The sequence below is a fragment of the Cnephaeus nilssonii genome, assembly GCF_951640355.1.
Source record: "Cnephaeus nilssonii genome assembly, chromosome: 5".
Lineage (NCBI taxonomy): Eukaryota > Metazoa > Chordata > Mammalia > Chiroptera > Vespertilionidae > Cnephaeus > Cnephaeus nilssonii.
The window spans coordinates 58,794,226-58,817,587 of NC_137076.1; the positions used below are offsets into that span (position 1 = coordinate 58,794,226).

At 38.4% G+C, this 23,362-nt stretch overlaps 1 protein-coding gene across 3 annotated transcripts in view; it reads left to right on the plus strand.

Moving 5' to 3' along the window:
- The window catches only part of INPP4B (inositol polyphosphate-4-phosphatase type II B), a 564,192-nt gene that overhangs the window by 291,355 nt on the left and 249,475 nt on the right, over positions 1–23,362 (plus strand). For all 3 annotated transcript variants that reach the window (XM_079772160.1, XM_079772161.1, XM_079772164.1), the window contains exons 6-7: positions 5,163–5,281; positions 7,415–7,531. In XM_079772160.1, the coding sequence (XP_079628286.1) occupies positions 5,163–5,281; positions 7,415–7,531 (236 nt within the window). The remainder of the gene's footprint in view (positions 1–5,162; positions 5,282–7,414; positions 7,532–23,362) is intronic.

Below are 23,362 nucleotides of genomic sequence, written 5' to 3' on the forward strand. Positions count from 1 at the left end.
TATTGGGTAATAAAATCAATTTTGTGTCAATGTACAACTATATTCATATTAATTTAGGGTGCCTATTATGTACCTACATTCCACATACTTGACTTCATATAATATTTATAACAAATCTTTAAAAACTTCATTTTAAAGATAAGAATACAGAGGCTCAAATAGAGAGCCATTTATCCAAAGGTATATAGCTATTTAGGCTAGATCCAGGTCTCAAATACAATTTTATCTCAAGTAGAAAAAAAAATTCCTTTATTCGATATATGTCATACTGTGTGGTTTCTCCTCTAAGCCGAACTTTCCTTTGGCTAATTGAAGAACAGAATTGTCAAGATGTGGAGATACTCACTAAAGTGCTGCTCCCTCATCTCCTCTGCTTGTGACCATTGCTTTGTTCTGGTATTAATACTAATAAGCAAGAACTTTGTTGGATGCCACTAACACTGAATGGCAAGAAAAGAGATGAAATGGAGTGAAGCAAGAAAAATGAGCTGACTTCACAGAAGACTGAGTTCTTAAGGGGGAAGAGATGGTTGCTTGGTGTCAAAGGGAACTCACGCTGGCCTGGCGTGTCACAGCACTGCTGTTGTGCAAGCCTGTGGCAGGTACCTCTTACTTGTGCATTCCACATCCAGGCAGGTCTTAGGACTCCTAGGATTTGGCCAGTGCTGCTGTATTCAAAGGCACCTGAAAGAACACATGTACTCCACTTCAAATTGATTGTTGCTGGGACTGAGCTCTTGGCATGATTTAGAAATGATGGCTGAATGAAACAAGCTGCTCATTTATAAAAACAGTATTTTTATGTTGACAGAATAGTAACTCTATATGAACCTGGAAGACCCTGCCCTTTAACTGCTGGACTCTCAAATATTTGAACTATTGGGCACAAGGTGATCCGTGCTCTCTTCCTAAGAATTCAGGGAGTAGCTTTAAGCATCCAGAGCAGAGGTTGGCACTCCTGGTTTTTTGACCAAATTTAGTCACAGATGTATTTTGTGTGGCTCTGACAGTTTTAGCTCTTATCGTGACTAGGATTTCAAGCTTTGGACAAACCCTCAAACCAAGCCACAGTGGGCTTTCCTTCCTTCAGGCAGTGACTTTGAGTAGACAGTGGTCCCCTCTTCTCTCGCAGCCTATGCTTTCCGCTGTCCAGTTGGCTCAGTGCCTGGCCCTTCCCTGAGATAGTGAAGCTCCATTTGTTTTTATCATTGCACATCTACTGAGGATTCCCTTCTAGGAGAGTGGGAGCCTCCTGGCTCCTGCACAGGTCTGAGCTAGAGACACCTATAGGCATCTCACAATCACTAACAATAGAAAGTGAACCCTCCCATTGCTAGTAATTATAGCAGTTAACAGGAAAAATAGTCTCTTGTAGCATATTTATTTTTCCTAAAGAAATGTTTCAAATTATACTTTTAAAAAATTACTAATTACTTTTATTTTGTTATTTTTTCCCTTTTCAGTAAAAAAAAAAAAAAAGTCAATTCAGTGGACACAAGCACATTCAAATCCCAACCTGTCAGCATCTTGTGTATTTTCACTCGTCTGGGCTCTGAGAATACTTTTAAATAGCTCAGTCCAAAACAAAGCCAGTAAAAAGGCCTAAAGAAAAGTAAAAATATACTGATGAAAAATCGATTGCATTGATTCCTCACTACCCATTTGATTCAAGAATTCTTAAATAAACAAAACAAAACAGCAGAAGTAGGCCATTTTTGCAGGTCACTCTGAGAGTAGAATTTTGGTTGGGTTATGGGCAGTGGTAAGTATGGCTGGCAGACCAATAGAACATTGTTTTATTTCTGAAACAGATTTTTCAGGCTTCTTATTGGCTACTGCGTAATTCCTGTGGTTAGATTTTACTGTGCCCCAGTGAGTTATCTCTTTATGAAGCAATGCAGTTGCTCAACACTTATCATCCCTCACCTCTCAATACATATAGTTTCAGTATATGTATACTAGTAGATCCATGGCGGGTGTGGGTTTCACTTTATGAAATGTAATGACTCATGTAATGGGTTTGATATTTGCAAAGAAATATTGGGCCTAGTGATAGCTTTTATGGGGCTGTCTGAATATGAATGAGTCAATAAAAAACTATTTTGCAGTATAACACAACAATAAATATTGGTAAATGTTGCTATTAATACTAATATGTATTAGTATAATAATATTAGTGGACTTTATTTTGCATGGAAAAGGAAATCCATTCATAAGAAGGGTATAATTTCTTCCTCACCTCCACCCTGAGAAATAGACTTTTGAGGAAATTGAGTGTCTAAGGGTTTGGGACTTAGTGGCACATAACTAGGAAACAGGAAATCTGGGATACAGCTCAGGAATTCTGACCCATCTGAGGGTCCTTGCATGACATCTTGCTGCACATGCATTAGGGAACAGTAAATTCTTTGGGCTGTTGAGAAGAAAAGAGATATGTGTATCCCAAGATTATGACTTGAGTTGTTTTCTATACTTGTTTTTAGTTATCCTAATATATAAAGAGCCAGGGTCTGTAATGTCCAAACGACTGAAAGGATGACCAAATGCCAGGCTGTGCACGCAGCAGGCTCGTGTGGGCGGGGACTGGCAAGCGGGCTGAACTGCTGACCTCTCGGTCCCTCCTGGGTCGTGGGCACCACGGTGACCCAGTACTGACTGCCACTGCCAAGGCGGGTGCGATGTGATTGGTCGGGGGTCCCCGCCATCACCCCATGATCACCCTGCAGAGGGAGGCCCAGGCCACTGGTTGGGGGGCTCCATGATCGCCCCAAAGAGGGAGGCCCAGGCTACCCGGCCAGCAACAGTGGGCGGGGCCTCCCTCTGCGGGGCGATCAATCACGGGGCTCCTGGACTGCGAGAGGGTACAGGCCAGGCTGAAGGACCACCCCCCCCCCACCACTGAGTACACGAATTTCGTGCACCGGGCCTCTAGTAGAATATAAAGAAACACAAAGTGCCATTATTGCTTGTACTTCATCAGTACTGGGGGATCTGAAAATTTGTTTGGACAGAACATTGCGGTTGAGTGGAGCTTTCCTCTGTTTTTATTAGGAGTGAGTCTGAGAGCTTCTCTGATAAAATGGCGAACAGCTGCTCACTTCTGGGAAATAACCACAGCCCACACTCACGCCTGATAAGAAATCACCAAAGTAGTAACTTACTTTGAGCAAAAGTGTCATAAGGTAGCGACAAGGCTAGGAGCAGAAAGAGTGTGAGATGCATGTGTTTGAAACAAATTGACCCCAGCTTTAAAATCCAAGGACAGATATATGTTGGTATCAGTACATGAAGAGGGAGGGAGAGAGAGCTATATGTTGTGAGCAGAAAAGAAAGAGAGTGATAAATTAAACACACTCATAAGGCAAGTGGAGGAAATGATCAAAATAACCACCAAAGAACAGTAAAGTCTAAATCTAACTTTTTTCCCCCCTTCCGGCGATATGTTGACATTGTTGAAAAACCTCACATCAGTACTTTATAAAACTGTAGATCTCTTGGGTTGAGCAATAAAGAATCCTGGTAAAGGGCCTTCCAAAGAGCAGTGCTGTTGTGTGGGAGAGGAATGCAGGATGTCAGGAAAGGAAAGGAAGCTAACAGTCCATGATGTAAGCAAGTGATGAGAGCCTGGTAATGTAAACGTGAGCATGTAATTTTTCCACGCTACTCTTTCTTCACATGCAAAACTGAAGTAATTCAAAGCACCATTTTGAGGAATAAAGAGATCAGTACCAAAATGCCTCAAAAATAGTGAGGGTTAAATGAACTGCAGCAATTGTTCTTTCCACGCATGCTTCCCTAACCAAGAGCATGGTTTAAATAAGGAAAATGATGACAAAATACCGTACAGGAGTGAAAAGATCTCCAAGTCTGGCAGGAAGGAGTTAAGTGAAACCTGCCCAGCTTGGCTAAGCTAGGGTACCTAGAGGAAAACCTGGCCTGTTTTCTTCCAAAGCTCCTGCTACTCCCATTCTGCAGTTACAAAATGAGGTGATCTGTAAGCCATTGAAAGGTGATAATGACCTTTGCTTTCAAGTTTCAGAGTTAAGCCTTAGTTCCTTTGTTCCAGTAGTTTAAATACACCCATCCCTCCTTCTCTTCCTGTGCTGGTCTGAGGCATGGGGTGGGCATGCTACAGAGCCCAGCGCCCTCCTCCCCCCCGCCCCCCCCAATGAACCCAGGACCAGGGCTGCTTTTCCATTTCCCCATCACTGCTCCAGCCTGCATCTCGCCATCACCTGAGCCTACCTTGAGCCCCTTCTGGTGAGGAAACTGTATCATACTTCAAGATGCAACAGTGTGTAGTAAAATTACTGCTTCAAAGCCAAGGGAGGAAACACAGTGAGAGAAGATGCTGGGCTTGCTGCAAAGGAATCCTTTTATTTTTCTTGATCAAATTATAGGAATGATATGTGGGAGGAGAAAATATTCCAGTAAATATGGTATAGCGATGAGAGTCTGTAATATGAACCTGGTGTCTCAAAGGAAAGTTCTTACATTTGTGGCCCCTGGGCAGAAATTTAACCCATCTTTACTCCACATTTCTCCCTCCCAGACTTGGCTGGAATCCCAGACAGAGGGCGGTGTTTTTTCTTTTTCTTTTCTTTTTTTTAACCCCTCCTCTGCCTTTCTCTTGTGGCTTGTGCTACTGTCAGGCTAGCCTCTCCGCCCAGTCTCTGTCCCTGTGCAGGACTGTAGGAGGTTAGCTAGCTCTAGGCAATAGTTAGATAAGGAGCAAGTGTGCCTTCCAACCTTTGAACTAATCCAGCCAGTGTCAATACCAGACAGCCAGTTTCCTGGATAGCACCTGACTCCGTTTACTTGGTCTAAGAGTGTGAATTAAAGCCCGGGTGTTAATGACTAAAGTCACTCAAGTCCCTGAGCTGCGTGTGCAGTCACACAGTGGAGCTGGGATCCCAGGGCAGAGACTTGCAAGAGCTGCAGATGTGGTCAGTGGAAATGAACTCTCAGTTGAGCTCCGCAGCACGTGACTTCCTATTTCTGTAAGGTACTTCCAAGGGACTTCCTCTGTAAAATCAGCCAAGTCCCCGGAGGGAGAGTTCATTCAGTGCCGCTGCTAAGTTTTTACTTCCAACTCGGGACAGAAGTTTTCTCTAAGACATGGTGTCAGTTTCTTTTCTTTCTCTTTGCCCTGCCTCTGCCAGCTTGCAAGGATCTGGTGGCTCCTGTCCGTGATCGGAAGCTCAATACCCTGGTGCAGATCTCTGTAATCCACCCCTCGGAGCAGGGGCTGACAAGATACTCCAGCACGGAAATTGTGGAGGTGAGCATGCTGTGCGCCTGCATTCCTCGCCTGCATTCCTCTCTCCCTCCCTCTCTCTCTCTCTCTCTGGATTTGAGCAAGCAGCTGAAATCAGTTAGCTCATGGGCTATAGCTATGCTGTGTTACTATCCCCTGTCATTTAGGAAAGCATTCTTGAGGTCATTCAGCATGCACGATAACTTCCCAGAATAAACAAATGAGGGAAGAATTTGCATTTTTCATAAAAGATCTTATTTTTATTTAGTAAATAGAAAAGCTCCCACTTTGAATCTTCCAAAAGAATGTCATATATATAGTGTTATATATGTAAATTTAAATGAAATGAAAGTACTCAGAGAAATTTTAAACCTGTTAAATTTTTTTCCCTTTTTATTTTTCCTGTATTCCTCAGTCTGTCTGTGGAAACTATATTCTCAGCTGTTTGTGACTGTCTTTTGAAAGGACAATATTTTTCAAAGAAGGGTCCATAATGATTTTTAAAATGTTTCTAGGCAAAAGGTGTAAATATTACTCATCAGATGAGAGACTTCCTATTTACATTTATTGTTACTAATATAACATTCAACATGTGTCGATAGGAAACTTGTTATTGTGTTGGATCAGACTCAAACGAGGAAGTGTTTCCCTTTTGATTATTTTGTTCTTATCACACATATTTTACAACATTGGTGGATGAGAGAGAACTTATTAGACCATCTGGGACTAAAGAAAGTGCGTTTTGAACTCCTTCAGCTTTGCCTGCCTTTCTTGGACTAGTGAGCCCTGACTGTTTAGAATGAGTTTCTCTGTGAGAAGTGACCTCAGGCCCGGCTGGTTCAGTGCTGACCTGCAAGTCTTGATGCAGTTGGTGGAATAAATGATTCAGACTGAACTCCTCTCCTTTCTCTAATGGCAATGACCCAGGGCCTGCACACAACCCTGAGTCTGCCCTGTGGAAACTTTGGTTTCCAATATGCTGGTATAATTTGTGGTGAATACTGTAATTGAACAAACAAAATATAACCTATTCATTTAAAGAAAACTTGACTGAAATTATAAAATGGTTCATTTATGTGAAAAAAATTTTGAGTATTACTTCAACTTCATTATTTTTAAAATATTGCCAAAATGTAAAATTTGACATACTTCAAATTCTTATATTTGATTCTATAGTTGTTTGGGGCTGTTTTATTCACTTCCTGTTCTAAAGTGTCTGACACAGTGAGGAACAAAAGTAGTATTTACTGAATAAAAAGAAGAAAGAATGAATGAATAAATGAATTACTTGGGCTTTCAGAAACTTGTATAGACAATTGGTTAGCAAAACTCTAGCAAACATCTCAATAATATTCAGCAATACAGGGTGAGGCGAAAAGTAGGTTTACAGTTGTGATTACACAAACATAGTTTATTCTTGTATTATTATTTATTAATTACTTTCCATATTGACAACTATGAACCTATGTTTGCGCCACCTTGTATAGATATTTAAATGTAGATATAAAATTTAATGTTGGATATCAGCTCTCTAAATGTAAGTTCTGAGACACTGAGATATCCTGAGCACTGTATCCTGAGCTAGAAATTTCATAGCTCAAATCCATCACATTTAGTTTCTGTCATTAGTTTTCTAGTCTGAGGAAAACACACCCAGCAGAACATATAAAATCAAATGGGCATTATCAGAGCATGGCTCTCTATCACATCATTTAAAAAAGGAAATAAATGGACAGCATACACTTCCCAAATGGTTCTTCATGAGAAAATTGCTTCATCTTAATTTGATCAGTCAATATCTTAGCTTATATGCATAAATTACAGGTTATATACATTGACTGTATTCTAAATGGACTGAACAGCTGACCCCAAAGAAGGGTTCTGCATATAAAGAAAATAACATTGGTTTTCAAACTATTAGCAGCTCTGACAAGGAGACAGGGCCATTTACTATCAACAGCTATATTAGTTCTTTGGGGCCTCGGGCCATATTGTTGCCGCTGAGCATTATTTGGTAATTCAGATCTTTCTTCATAGAACTATTTCCTAGAAAAACAAGCACCCAGACACACTTTCTGCATTCTCATGTGTCACTGCGTGCTGCCCACTGCAGTTGCTGCCTTGTTGAATTAAAGTTGCCTGCCTGTGCTGTTACAGGGAACAAGAGACCCACTGTTTTTGACGGGTGTCACTTTCCCATCTGAGTATCCCATCTATGAGGAGACCAAAATAAAACTCACAGTCTATGATGTCAAGGATAAGTCTCATGATACCGTAAGTACTTGTACTGCTTTCTTTCTTTGGGAAAGGGAGTTGTGCTTTTCCAAACTATTAGTTGTTTGTTTGTGTGTGTGTGTGTGTGTGTGTGTGTGTGTGTGTGTGTAGTTTTTCTTTTTTAATGTAATTGGCATTTTTCAAAGATGGTGTTTGTATTGGGTTGATGCTTGTCTGATGTTTATAGTTTGCTAGGATTTTTTTTTTTCAAAATTCATTTGGCTTAACACCAAATTGTCAATTGGGTAAGAGCAAAAGCTTCCAGAACAGATTTTTCTCTTTTTCAGGAAGGCTGGCTTGATCTCTGGGTTTATAATTTTGTTGTTGTTGTTTTAAGAAGTTGCTGAAGGTGTAATACTGTGGGTAGAATGCGAGTGGAAGAAATGAAATAATGGCTTAAAACTGTCTTGGTATTGTAATTACTCTAAAACAGATTGACAAAGTGTTCTACTTTTGCAATTTATTCTTTTACATAATGTATAGAGAGACATTCTCTCTGTATTTCCTGAAGTTACTCCTGGCACCAAAGCAAACAGAAGGCAATGCAAGTACTAGACAGAAGCTTTAATTGTCCTCTTTCCATGAAAGTCATATAAAGTCCCAATGATTATTTTGTCCTAGATTCGTCAAGTCTTCCGACCTGGTCTGACTTTTTTCTAGAGGCTTTTCTTAAAATTTCTGGACTGGAGAGAATGCTATTGGGGAGGCTTGATTGATAAGGGGGAAATTTAAAAAATGAGCCTTTTCCTTTAAGTCTCTCCCTTTAGCATGCATTTTAGTCTGTTTTCAAGGCAGGGCTCTTGATGGTCAACAGTGAAGCACAAACCAGGAGACACTTTGAAAGCAGGTGGGCCAGTGGGTTCCAGGGGATTCTGGATGAAGTCCAGGGATGCTGCTGGACCTGGGAAACCACACAGCACCTGGTCCAGGGGAACTTAACTTTAAACTCTGCCTTCACTTAGGCATTTCTGTCTTGCTCCTGACTCTCTTTTCTTTCCATTCTTTACCATAAAATATATAGCATAGATGGATGGTGGCGGTATTTAATGGAGAAAAAATTCTACACTGAAGCAATTTCTACTCATCTTAGTCCCAGAAAAGTTCATTTCTTCAAAGTTGCAGCAAAAATGTTCAATTAAATACACAGCATGTATGTCAAATAGAAATAGTTGTGGTGGTCTGGTACATCTATTATGAAGGCTGACGGTCTGGCTCCTGTCATGTTTACCAGCTTTGTGCCACTGGGAGAGTTCATTCTCAGTGCCTCTGTTTCTTCACTTATAATATTTACCTCGTGGGGTTGTTGTAAGGGTTAAATAAGTTCACCTAGGTAAATTATTTAGAAAACTGTTACAGATTAATAAGTTTAAATTGCTTCTTTTATTGTTGTTATTGTTCTGGCTGCTGCCTCACAATCCCTCATAAATAGTAAAACTCAAATAAGGGGATAGTAACTAAAATCTGTTTTTAATAGTATTTTTTCTTAAGTGGCATTATATTATTTCTGACTTCCTTAAAGAAGAGGGGAAAGACAAAAATATTTTGCAACACAAAATTGGGGTTAAAACTGGCAACTAAAAATGTTTTCTTTGGCATTTTATTTTCTTTCTTTCTACTTTTCTTGATTTTTGAGGCCACCTGTGGAAAAGGAATGGACTGATCTAGACCAGTTTGATAGACTATGCACAAGGCCATGTGCAGATCGATGGCTGTCCCTTTTTTTATTTTTTGCCTTCTGCCAGAGAACAGAAATATGAAGGGACTGGGGAAGAATCATAAAGTTGGGATGGAGAGAGAGATGGTTCCAATGGGTTGTGGGAAGAGGTGATATAACTGTGCAGAGGAGTAATAAGCAGAGAAATGATCAGGATGAGAGGGAAAGCAAAGCAGTAACCATGGGTTTTATGTTCTTCCAAGCACATGATCAGATTCAACCTTCCCTACAGACCCCAGGCATAGACAGGATTGAGGGTATGGAAGGGACAGAGGTATAGAAACGCTCTGCTACAGGAATTAAAATGTTGCCCCTAAACTGTTGGGCTTGATAAGTTTTCAGAAATATCAGCGTTAGAAATATTAAACACCAAAGGTGTTTCTATTTCCTTCAACCTCCCTTATTTACAGTGTGCAGTATGTTACTGCTTTAGGGATAAATAATTAGCTTACTCATTAATTATGCTTTGTATTGCATTCCATTTCTGGAAACTAATTCTTTCGGGTCTTTTAGAGACTTTCTTCCTTGATCAGAAGTAATACCACATAAGAGTAGTGGATGAACTGGAATCCCTGCTGTGAAACAAGACTTGTGAACTTGAACATACTTGAGAAATGCAACCAGCTTTCACTTACCAAGTGCTGTTAATTAAGGCATAGCCTCTTCCTTAAAATAACTAACAATTAGCTCTGATGATGGAAGTGTAAATAGGAACACAGTTCATTAATTTGCTAATCGTCCCCGTGGACATAGACTTTTCATCCTGGCCTTTTTCTTTCATTTCTCGAGTTTTTCTTTGAGGTGGGAATGGGGTGGGGAAGGAGGTGGCAGGAAGTGTGTTTAAAGTACAGTTTATGATTATGAACACCTAATAACCTAAGTATTTTAAGATCATAATACTTTTAAGGCTTAAGAAGTGAGATTATGCATAGTTATGTGTTTGGGTAAATTAATGAATTGTGTGCATGTATTTAAAAGTAGCTTTAATATTTGCTCCTAGCAACCATTGATCATATTAGGCTAACCGAGGACAATGAAGTCTGTTTATTGGCTGAGTTCTAGTTAGTTGAGTCCGGCGATTAAGTTGCTTATCTTTTCCTACTGAGCTTATGGTTAAGCAGTCAAATAAATTTGTTACTTTGCCATATCATATTCTTTTACAGAAGTATTAATATATCTTCTTAAAGAGAAATGATAAGTTGTCATTTGTGCCTTCAATACAGCCAGTTGTTGTTCTTGTACTCCTCTACACAACTGGACCTGAGATTGATTATTTTACTAAGGTTAGTAGAAATGCAATTAATCATTGTAACAAATGAGAAGGGTCTAACTGTTGAATCAGAATGGCTATTGTTTCCTTCTACTCCATCTTTCAGCCTTCCCATTCATTGCAGTATGGGGAGGTGCAGTATGGGGGTGGTAAGGTCATTATGAGAATTAGAGTGGCTTATTATTTTCCTCACCAAGAGAAAATTATCTGTTTTCTAAAAATGGGCTAATCAAACATCCAGCTGTTTGGTGGGGACTTTAAAGCTTGACATTAGAGCCCAGTGATAGAACATGAAAGCCCCAGTTCTCATGGTGAAGTCACTGCCTTTTGGATATATGCTGGTTGTATGCTCTATTTTAAAGCTCCTGGAAACTGAAAAAGCACAGGCAGGAGTGTTTTCAGCACATCATTTACAGTGCTCAGCCCTAGGGACTCAAGTGGGTTTTTCGTAAATTACAGAAAAAATCTCAGAGGAAGAAGTTCTTAGAGGAAAAGAACATCACCATCAAAGTTTGTCTCTTGTTCCCTTCTTGCCATGCAGTGATATTTTGGAAGGTAGTGAACAGGGCTCTTACAACACCCAGGTTAGCACAGCCATCGCTCTGCAAAGCATGATTAGGTTGCAGAATTGTTTTGCCCATGGTAGAGATTGGAATTTCTCATGTATTCTGCAGGAGTGCACATTGCTCCATTGCTTTGGCTGTGGGGGTGAATCTATCTCCAGCTTGTTAGGTATTCTGCTTATAGGACAGATTTCCATCTCCAGTAGACATGGAACATTTCTCAGGGGAGGATATATGTTCTAAGACATTGTTTACTACCATTTTCTAGCACCCTCACCCCCCGCAAAAAAAAAAAAATCTGGTCATTCAGAAAATGTGCATTCATCAATATTGGATGCAAATTTATTGCATTGTGTGTTCTATGCCCAAAGCAATTCTAGTACAACTCTCTACACAGAAGCGTCCAGTTCACTTTTATGGAAAATAAAATCACTTACATTTAGTACCCTTTGACTTGGCTTGATTTTCTACACTGACTTCTTACAACTTTAAGACTGCTGAGATGCAGATTCTGTGAGCTGGCCTTCTTCTCTATCTAGAAGATATGATGCATTGGGTGAGGAAAATGAAGTTGAGATTACTGATTAATAGGTACATACAAGACACTCTGTTTAATGTGTTATGTGTACTTTCTTTTATAGTCTCCATAAAAATTCTTTGAGGGAAGTATCATGTTGCCCTTTAAAGTGAAGAAATTGGGATTCTGAAAACTTAAGTAGGCAAGTCAAAGACCTTTGTTTTTTCCAGCCTGTGCTGTGATACATCTATTGTTTATAGGATTTTCCCTATTTTCATTCCAACAGTATGGGATTTTCATTTCAACTGGCATTTTTGAAGCATTCTTGATTTATAGCTTAAAAACTGATTAAGTGGGGGGAAAAATCAGTGTTCAACTATAGGAAAAACACTCATGTCCAAAATTCTGAAGCACTGTTATTAAGTATGTAACTAATTGCTGATATCTGAATAAATTTTATAATGAAGTGGACAACTACTGTTCATGAAAAAATAGCTATTGTCACCTGTTATGAAATGGCTCAGGTAAGGTCTTAAACTTTTGTTTTTGTGCCCCCTGACCTTGTTTCTTCCTTTTCTTTTATGAGTACTTCGTGGTCCCCTCAACCTATTCATTCACTCAGCCTTTGCCTGTTGGAGTGCTCCTGTCTGCGTGGTGACCCTGTCTGCAAGGGGAGTTATGATTTCATTTAGAAGTGGTTCAGGGTTCTTAAATGTTGCTGCCCTTCCTAAATAACTTCACTTTGAGAACAAAGTGACAAGTAGTTGACAGGTAGTATATATTTACTGAGAGCATATTTGTATTTTATTGAGGTATAATTTACATACGCTAAAACAGACAGCTCTTAGGCAAGGTCTAGAACATTGCCATCATTCCAGAAAGTTCCCTTGTAACTCTTCCCAGTCAATTGCCACTCCACACACCCAGTAGCAACCACTTTCTCATAAATACCAACATAGATTTGTTTTGCTTGTTGAAATGTATGTGAATGGAATCATATTATGTGCTTTCTTGCATCTGGTGTCTTTTGCTCAACATGACACATTATGTTTGAGATACATTCATGTTGCTGAGTGACTCAGTAGTGTGCTTTTTAAATTTTTTAAAAAAATTTTCATACTGTATTTGGTTGTAGTGATATACCACAGTAATATTCATTCTCTTTTTTATAGACATTTCATTATTTCCAGTTTTTGACAATAATGAATAAAGTGTTGATGAACATTTGAGTACAAGCATTTGTGTGGGTATTTTGTTTTATTTTGGAGGTAAACATTGAAGAGTTATAATTGATAGGTTATAGGGCAAATGCATGTTTAACTTTTCTAGAAACTGTCAAACTGTTCTTCATAGTTATTGTATGACTTTATTCTCCAGTTACTCCACCAGACAATGATATTGTTAGTCTTTTTTATTTAGTATTCTAGTTGGTGTAAAGTGGTGTCTCATCACGGTCTCAGTTTGCATTTTCATCAGGACTGATTATGTTGAGCACCCTTTTTTGTGCTTTTGGCTATTCATCTATCTTTTTTAAATGAAGTGTCTGTTCAAGTCTTTTATTTTTTTTTAAAGTTTTCTTTTTATTGTTGATTTCTAAGAATTTATATATGTCAACATAAGTGCTTTTGTTTTTATTTTTAGCCATGCCTTATAAATTTCTTAATGATATATTTTATTGATCAGAATTTTTAAATTATAATTAATCCAGTTTATAGATTTTTTTCATTAATACTTAGTGCTTTTTGTGCCCTAAGAAACCTTTCTACCTTTGGCCACTAGAATATTCTCCAATGTCTTCCTTCAAAATATTTTGTAGTTCTAACATTTATAATTAGATATAAGATCCATCTCAAAGTAGTTTTTGTGATAGGAATGAAATAGGGATCAAAGTTATTTTTCCCTATGTAGATAACTAGTTATTATAACACTACTTGTTAAAAATACTTTTGCCTCTGCCCTGGCCAGTTTGGCTCAGTGGATAGAGTGTTGGCCTGCGGACTGAAAGGTCCCAGGTTCAATGCCCGGGTTGCGGGCGTGATCCCTAGTAGGGGACATGCAGGAGGCAGCAATCAATTATTCTCTGTCATCATTGATGTTTCTATCTCTCCCTTCTTCTCTGAAATAAATAAAAATATAACAAAAAAATAAAATAAAAATATTTTTGCCTCCACTGAATTTAATTGCTGCCTTGATAGGAAAATGAATTGTCTACTGATACATGCAGGTCTATTTCTGGATGTTCTGTTCTGTCCCATTAATCTGTTTGTGACAATAACATGATTATTTTTGCTTTATAGTAAGTCCCAAAATCAGAACATAAGTCCTCTATCTTTGCCAGCTTTGTTCTTTTCATCAAGGTTTTTGGTACTTTTGTTTGTTTTGCCTATTCTAGACACTTTGTCTTTGCTTATAAATTTTTAAATAAATTGTCATTTTCTTCAAATAGCTTGTTGGAATTTTTTATTAGAATTATGTTGAATCTATAGATCAATTTGGAGAGAATGGACATATTAACAATATGTAATCTGTTGATCTATAAATTTGGTAGGTATATAACATTTCATTTATTTAGATCTTTAAATTTTATCAGCAATGTATTTGTGTTTAGATCACTTGTGTGTGGTCATATCTTTTTAGACTTATTTCCATCTGTATTTTATTTTTTATGCTATCATACAAGATAATTTTTAAAACATGGTCTTCAACACTTGTTTACTAATAGGTAGAAATATAATTTTTAATATTTACCTTGTATCCTGCTGCCTTGCTAAATTCACACATTATATCCTAAAGGATTTTGTTGGATTACATAGAATTTTGTAAACATATAATCATGTTATCTGTGAATAATGAAAGATTTATGTTTCCCTTTCCAGTCATTGTGCATTTTATCTTTCCTTATTGCGCTGGCTCAGTGCAATAGAACTTTCAGGGCAATATTCATAGAAGTGGAAAAGTGGAAATCCTGGTTTTGTTCCCAAACTTAGAAAGAAAGTGTTTGATATTTCATCTTAAATTGTAACCTTAACTCTAGATTTTTCATGGATGCCTTTTATCAGCTTGAGAAATTTTCTTCAATTCCTGATTTTCTGTGAGTTTTTTTTTTTTAAATCATGAATGATGTTTAATTTAGTCAGATAATTTTGGGTATGTATTGAGATGCTTAAATGTTTCTATTATTTATTCTATTAATGTAGTGAATTATATTAATTCATTTTTACATGTTAAACCAAACTCAGATTCCTGGGGCAATGTTTCAACTCACAGTTTGCCCCTTCTCTCTTCCGAGCTCCAGCTTAGGGCATGGGCAAACCAAGCTCTGCTCTCCTGCCCTAGCACTGGAGAAAGCCCTGTGCAGCTGAGTGCTGACTCTCTCAGCTCTCCTGCACATCGAAATACCCTCCTTCATGGTGTGAAGTCTGGTGAGAAAGAGTAGGTGGATGGGTGAGACTCATGCTGTGGCTGAGGCTCCTCAGGATTCAGACCTCTTATGCTAGGTCACATGTACTCATGTAAAGGTCATTCCAAGTCCAGCTGGTTTCTATGGAGAACCCTCTTCTTCCTGCAGCTCAGCCAGGGATACCAGCCATAGGCACTTCTTCCTCTAGGACGAGTCTGTCACTCCCTGGACTTTATTTCATTTTGGTTTATTGATACCCTCAGTTTTCTGAAGGGCTTAACAAAAGTGTTGGTAGTGTATCTGACTTCTTCTCAGTATTACAATGGGCAAAAATGCTGCTACATATTTAAGTTCATCCCTCTAGCATTTATGCTCCTCTCTATAAATTTGCATTTCTATCTCTTTTAGTTCCCCTTGTCTGTAGTTTGCATATCAAGTGCATTACACTCTATGCTGCTCTTGACATCCTTTTTTTCTTTCCTGGCGTGTTCCTCCTGTTGTCTCTGTGCTACTGTCATGGGCACTCACACAGTTCTTGTTCTGTATCATCTATTCAGGGCTTTTGTCAGTTTCTTCTTTTTGTTTGGGCTCCCACAGTAGAGGGAAGGGTAGTCATGGATACCTCCTCACTTCCCCCAAGAAAATGATGCTGTTTGCATGAAGAAAGACTGGCTCTTTCACAGTGAAATAACAAAATGAATTTACTCGTGAAACAAAACAAGTTTCCTACAAAAAAAATTTTTTTTTTTGGCAATAGCAGAACAGCTGCTTGACTGTGAAGTGGCCACGTCTTTCATTCCTGGAGATCAGCAGAAGTGTAGGTTAGTATATTCACCCTTCACTGTCTACAGATGTGTGAGCCATAGAAACATTGTTTAACCTAGTTTAAAAAAGACAAACAGTAATATCTACAATTAATTCGCTTTTCTCCAATTAAAGTAGAAACAATTAGGGAAGGCCATTTCCCATTCTCTTTTCAGGCTGGCAACTTTATTAATGTTAATCACAAACATAGAGACGCCTAATCAGACTGTGTTTCCTAATGGAATGCTGGGCTCTTCTTATTCCTCTCAGTCCTATCTCCAGCAAACACACAGAATGACTTTTAATCTTTTGCTCTCTTTAAGTTTTTGAGCAGTGAGCACTTTTGTTTTGAAGCATCGTGAAGAGTGGTTGGGGGAGTTGCAGGGCGATTCTAGTTTGAGCCTGTTGAGTGCACAGATTGAAATTTAGTCATATCAACATAAATCTAATTTGATGGGTATCTGTCCAGAAATTTTAGAAGGTCTCTGATCCCTCATAATAAAGGAACAGACATTTAGGAAGTTAGGTTTGACCCAGAAATATAGCCTAGGTGGGGAGCAGTTACTCTGTCAAGGAACTTTTGTGGGCATTGTGCTAGAAATCTATATGAATCATTGGTACATGAACAATATGCCCTGACAATAGTAGGGGGAGAAATAGAAAGCTTCCCCAATTCATTTTCTGAAGGCTAGATAAGTTTAATGCTAAATTCTGATGAGTGTTTAAAAGAAAAAAATATACCCAAATTTCAATTAAAACATAGGTACAAAAATTACATATAGTATTCAGAGTTCATCTATGTGGAAAAAGCAAAACATGCTCTGACCATGTAGAGTTCATTTCAGGAAAGCAAGATGGTTCCTATAAGTATATGTACCAATATAATCCATTTTATTAATAACTGAAGGAGAAAACTCATTTCATTATGTCATTACATGCCAAAGAGGCATTTAATAAATCTAGTTGTCATGTATCTAATATAAAATAGATAGTATTATAGGAATATAATAAAAATCTGTCCTAATAAGATAATATCAATGTTCTGAACAACGATATTCCAAAATCATTTCAACTAATGACCAAACTAATCACTATCATTATTATTATTCAACATTTTCTTGGAGGCTGTAGAAAATACAGTGGGAAAGTTATATTACTTATATAAAATTTGAAAGGCAAGAAACAAAACTATTTCTCTAAAATATCTAGAAAGCCTAAGAGACCAAATATGATAATTTGGTAAGTTGGTTGGTTACAAGATATAGTTAAAAATCAATAACTTCTCTCTTTTATAGCAAAAATTACATAGAAAAGTATAAAATCTTATTGGAAAATATAAAATAATGTCTTTACAAATGGGAAAACATACTTGTGTTGGAAGAAAAGACTATCATAAAATAGAAATTGTCCCAAATTCAATTTATAATTTTAATATAATTCCAAATAAAATGTCAAAGTTATTTTTATTGGGGATTGGATAAAATGATCTTAAAGTTTATTTTAAAAAGTCAATATCTAAGAATAGGCAAGGACATTTTGAAAACTAATGAGTAAGACTCTCAGGCATGAAAATATCAAAATATAAAGCAAACTGTAATCAAATATACATAGTTTGATCATAGGAATGGACAAATAGAAGTGAGGTCAAATATCAAATTCAGAAGCAGATACCAGGATACACTATAATTAACTCTGTGATTTAGATGATTTTAACTCAGCGGGTATAGAATTGATTAGTTAATATAAAAAAGTGATGATTAAATGACTATCGATCTGGAAGAAAATAATATTACAGTCTCATTTCATTTCACTTATAAAAATACATTTCAAGTGGATTAATTAAGTGTATAGACTAAATTACATTAAAGCTCTGGTAAAATAATGGAAGAGACTGTACCATCTAGAGGCGGGGGACGGGGAGGCTGGCATTTGATTATATAGAAATCTACACATTTTATTTATATTTATTTTAATTGTCTAAGTTTATTATGATATGTATTGCAGACATCTAAAAATTTTATCTAAAGTATAAACAAAACAGAAAAAATTGTGGATGCAATTAAATTGTAGATGTTCCTTATATTGTTAAGTAATATTTTTTTTTCTTTTTTATTGTTTAAAGTATTGCATGTGTATCCTTTTTCCCCCATGGACCTCTCCCCAGCCACTGCCACCCTCCAGGACAAGCCCCCACTGCCCCAGTGTCCATGTCCATTGGTAATGCTAATATGTATGCATACAAGTCCTTTGGTTGATCTCTTACTCTCTCCCTCCCCCCCAGCCCTTCCTTGCCTTCCCTCTGAGGTTTGAAGGTCTGTTCGATGCTTCTCTGTCTCTGGATCTATTTTTGTTCATCAGTTTATGTTGATCATTATATTCCACAAATGAGTGAGATCATGTGATATTTATCTTTCTCAGACTGGCTTATTTCGCTTAGCATAATGCTCTCCAGGTGAAATCTACACATTTCGGATGAGCATACATGGCCTAAACAAAAGAGAAAAAGGTAGATGAAAAATAATATGCAAGTCAGAGGTTGTGGATTAATTTCTATAATATTTAAAGAGTTCTTCCGAGTTCAGAAGAAGGGTGGAAAAATTGAGCAAAGCATTGGAATCTAAGTATTTTAATGAAAGTACTGATGTTATACAGGGGGACTGTTGTCAGTAGTCCTGGAAGGAAGGGAACTGCCAGGAACAAGTGACAGCCTGGAGGGGGTGGGGCAGGGAGGGGCTTCAGTGCCTGGGGAGATGTGAGGGACCTGCTGTCAGGGATCATCTGTAGGGGATGAAGGCAGCCGCTGAAAACATCACCCAGAGCAGAAGAGGAAGAAAATGGCAATCATTTGCAATACTTGATGAAACCTATGGGAACTCCCCAAAAATAATGAGGGGAACTCTCAGGGGACTCTAGGATCTGCAGTGTCAAGTGGGAGCTTCTTGTGGGTGTTTGTGTCAGGAAGATGGGTAATGAAATCATGCTTCACGGCCCATGTAGGAGCATCTGTCTCTTTACCTGCTAACACCAGTCAAGCGATCTGAGAACTGACCACTGAGATTTGTGATGTCTAACTTGGACCCTGAACTGAGAGGTATTTCTGCTTGACCTTACTTCTCTCCACTCTGGGATATTTACCTCATTCTCAGAGTTCTCCAGCATTTCCCAGTGGTTACCAGTTGTCCAGTGGCTTAAGCCGGCAGCACCTGACTGACCAGCTCTGTCTGGTTCCCACAGCAGCGTTCTTGGCACAGCTGCAAGTGCAGGTGGAGGCTTAGTGAGCGCTATGCTGTCCGGCGGGGGTAATCTGAAGCAGACCTGCGTGGGCACCGAGGACATGGGCCTTGCGTTGGCTTCCCATTCCCTCCCGGTTTTGCACAGCTGAAATGTCAGGTGTTGCCAAAACATTTCTTCTGATTAGAAAGGAGCGGAAACCAGTGATTTAAAAGGTTAGTCTGCTGCAGCTAGGAATAGCTTTTAATTACCCTAAGTTTATATATGCTGCTGCACAAGCGGGAACAATGGGAACTTCTATAGAAACATAGACTTCCCTTAGAGTCGTGTGAATGGATGATAGCCACAGCTAGGTTCAGGCTGGTATTTAAATTCACGTGAAAATTATTTTTAAACTTACTGAGAAAAGTCGTGTATGCCAAGGCAGAGAATGATGTCACACTGAAAAATGTTAAGGGACATCTGTTTCCACATCGCCAAGATTTTCTCTTCATGTTGCCGGAGCCAGGTTACTTCGGTTTCCTGGCAGTAAGTCAAGCTGTCTTTTAAGATGTAATCACTGAGGATGAGCTAAGTGCTGAGGTGGTGGCTGCTCCTTGGGCCATGTCCTAAGGAGCTGAGTGTGTGAAGTCACATATTGTTCTTTCACCCAAACGTGGGTAATGGTTTTTAACCGTGGGAGAGAAAGCAGCTTCTGGAAGACACGATAGAGATTCCATTGAATCAGATATGGGGCCATAAGGGTGTTTACAATTTTAAAGAGGATGCTAATGCTTTTTAAACTGCTATTTGGGTTTTTTGAAAAGGACACTGAGAGTCATAATAGTGTTTTGGGATGTGTGAAAGCAGTTTCTCAAGACGATCTTAATTGGGTAAGACTCCAATATAAGCAAGAGCTCACCCCCCTCCTCAAACCCAGCCCACCCCTGTTCAGTGAACTTGAGGCAGATGGTGCAGCTTCCGCATAGGCTTGGCATTCCTGAATTGAAGTTGAGGCTTAGTGACCTGGGCAGGGCACCTGGCTCTGGCCTCAGAGCAACAAAGGGCCTGGAGCCACTTATTAGAAGCTGAACTCATGTGCTCATGTATTCACAAGTACATTGGCACACAGCTTTACCTGTGAGTATGCACCCTGAGTAATACTTACAAACGTGTGTATACATGTACATTAAGTAAGGCTTTAAACTAAATTCCAGGATCAGCTTCATTCTTGCACCCCAAAGCCAAAAATATCCTCCGGGCAGTGTTAATCTTCACAGACATTTTCTTTTCTCTGTGAAGTGTGGGCTTAAAGGTAAAAAGCATGTCCTTCAGATTGTTTTCTTGCCTTTCCCACTCCGCATTCCTCAGCACGCATCTGGAATAAATAAGTTGCTTTCCTTTGGTACTAGCTTCTTTGACTTTGAACTTGCAACCTGAATATGAATCTGAGAAAAGACACTACAAAACTGGAGATCAACAGTGACAATAGACCATATGAGGCGTTTGAAAACCCCTCCAGCGGATGTTAAGAACAGGGCTCCTGAATGCCACTGTGGGAAAATCAGGTACATATAGTGCTGGAAACAGCGGTAGCAAGGACATTTCCAAACTTGGAATCAAGGATACAACTCTTTGTCCCCACAAGGGTTCCTTCTCAACCGCGATGCCACACTGAGAACTAAGAACATATCCAGAAGCTCGGCATCTCAGATCTGTTACTTAGGTGTGTGGCTTTAAACAAGTCACCCTTTTTGGTCTCCGTTTCCCCAGCTCTAAAATAGAGACCCCAATACCTCCTCTGTCTACTGCTGGAGGAAGGAAAGCAGGCCAACACCTGTAACAGTGCTTTGGAAACTAGAAATGCAGGTGTCTGCACTATTTACTGCAGATTTTATTCTTGGACTCAGGACTTCCTTTGCTGCGTGGTACTGCTGTGTTTCCAAGAGAAGGATTATTGATTTCATGGTATCAGATTCCATAAGGTTGACTATATTTCCAGCGAATTGATCAGTCTGGATAGCTCATCTTTGTTCTTGTCAGGTGGTTTGTGGCTGGCTGCAGAGCCTACACTAGCACTCCAGAGATGTTTCTGATTGAAACATATAAACAGCAATGAATAAGAAGCTATTGTATGTTTTTATTTTAGTATTTCATTAATCTGATCCTTTGCGTTCTGATACTCCAGCATTCATTTCTTGAGTATTTCTTTCTGAAAGGTGAGAAAAAGAACTGGAAAAGATGATGACTGCGAAGGCCTGTCCCCAGTTTCCATTGTACTAGTCATTTCACTGCCTGATTTTGACTTGGGTTCAGACAGCAAGCCTGTCTTCTGAAGCCACACGTGACAAAGAATAAGAGAGGTAAAGAACCCTCTCTTTTAAGATTCACTTTTCAGATCGCACTCTTTCCTGACGGGCTGACCAGCAAATTACCCTGTTCTTCTGCCAAATTCTTCCAATTCTGAGTCATCATCCAGTTTGATTTCTGAGATGTCATTAAAACTCCTGCAAGCAAAAGGCTTTTGTAGGGTTCTTTGACCTTGCTTATAGCAGAAAGTAAAAGCAGTGAATAAAGAATTCTTGTCCACCGTCCTTACTGTCTTCACTTTCTTTCTAAGGACACTTGTTAGACAGGAGATGAGCAGACCGTGTCTTCTCTAGCCTGACCTTAAGGAATTCCTGAATGCCCAGCTATTTGAGCTTGTTTGAAGGAACTTCTAAGACCATGGGCAACTAAAAATTGTCCAAAAAAACCATACCCAACACATTTATTTTCTTTTATGCAGAAAATGATTTAACCATTTAGACTTTCAGAAACACCAAAGCTAAAATAGAAAAAAAAAAAAAAAGGCTTAAGTGTTTTTAGAAAAAACATCAGACCAGAGTACAAGTGTTGTTACTGGATTTCAAAGTATCTTTAAGTGAGTAAAAGGATTACCTTACCTTATACATCACCCTCTACAGAAGTGCTAATTGTATTTGGGACAACACAGGAAACAAAGAACAAATAAATAACATACAATTTCAGTAATTAACAGAATTTATATACACAAGGTCACATTTGATCTTCATAGCGTCCCTGTTGTGTCACAATGCTGGAAAGTAAATTTAAATAATTTGTTATAGGTCATATTGAAATATTGACTAGAATCTAATTCTTCTGATATTGAATCCCACTGCACAAACTTCTCAGGAGCAGTATTATGTTTCCTAACTTTATTAATAATTTCAGTTTTATTATGACTTTCAATCAAACCAATGTTGAAGATAACCACACTTGTAAATATAGTCAAGAACTTCCTCTTTAAGTTGACCTTCAGTAAGGAAAAGAGGGGGGAGTTTACTGTTTGAAGGTTCTGTGAATACCTAGGAGTAACTAACTTCCTTCGTGCATCTTGCTCCTGGGGTCAGCGTATCTGTGTATAGGAGCTAAAATGCCCTGACGGCCTTTTGATTGTTCATTTTAATTTAGATAAGCCTACCTTAGCTTGCTGTGTAATAGCTGTGACAATTATATGTTGTATTGTTTGGTACCTGTCTTAGGTTAGCTGAGTTATATACAGCATATGAGACTTCAGTATTAATGAACTGACATTCAGGAGCTATGTGGTCAAGTCATCATGATATCTTATCCCAGAATGCTGATCAAGATAAAAATATTTAGCCCTAACCAGTTTGGCTCAGTGGATAGAGCGTCCACCTGTGGACTGAAGGGTCCCAGGTTCGATTCTGGTCAAGAGCATATACCTTGGTTGTGGGCACATCTCCAGTAGGGAGTGTGCAGGAGGCAACTGATCAATGTTTCTCTCTCATCGATGTTTCTAACTCTCTATCCCTCTCCCTTCCTCTCTGTAAAAAAATCAATAAAGTATATTAAAAAAGATAAAAATATTTAAGTGAAGAGAAGAACTATGTTTTTTAATGCCATTTTTCTTCTAATTGGAAGTTCATAGAGATTATTTGCTATACCATGTTTAGTCATGTCACAAATTATTAATTCACTTAAATGTCTGTATACTTATTCTGTAAAGGTTGCATGTATTAACAGAACATAAAGAGATGAAAAATACACAGTCTTTATGGCAATTTGATTTTTGCTATGGTAATTCAACATGTAGGTGTGATATCTATGTGGAAATATCTATACAATCATTTGGAAATAGGTGCATGGAATTAAGGGAAAGTGACAAGATTTATATTGTCTAGAAACCACTGTCAAACAGTAGCTTAAATAATTAGTTTTTATTTCTCCTACTTAGCAGCTATTCCTGCTGTTCTTAATATTATGATGATGATGATCATATTTATATTTTAGTATCATAATTAACTTCAGAAAAAGTTTTATTTTTTG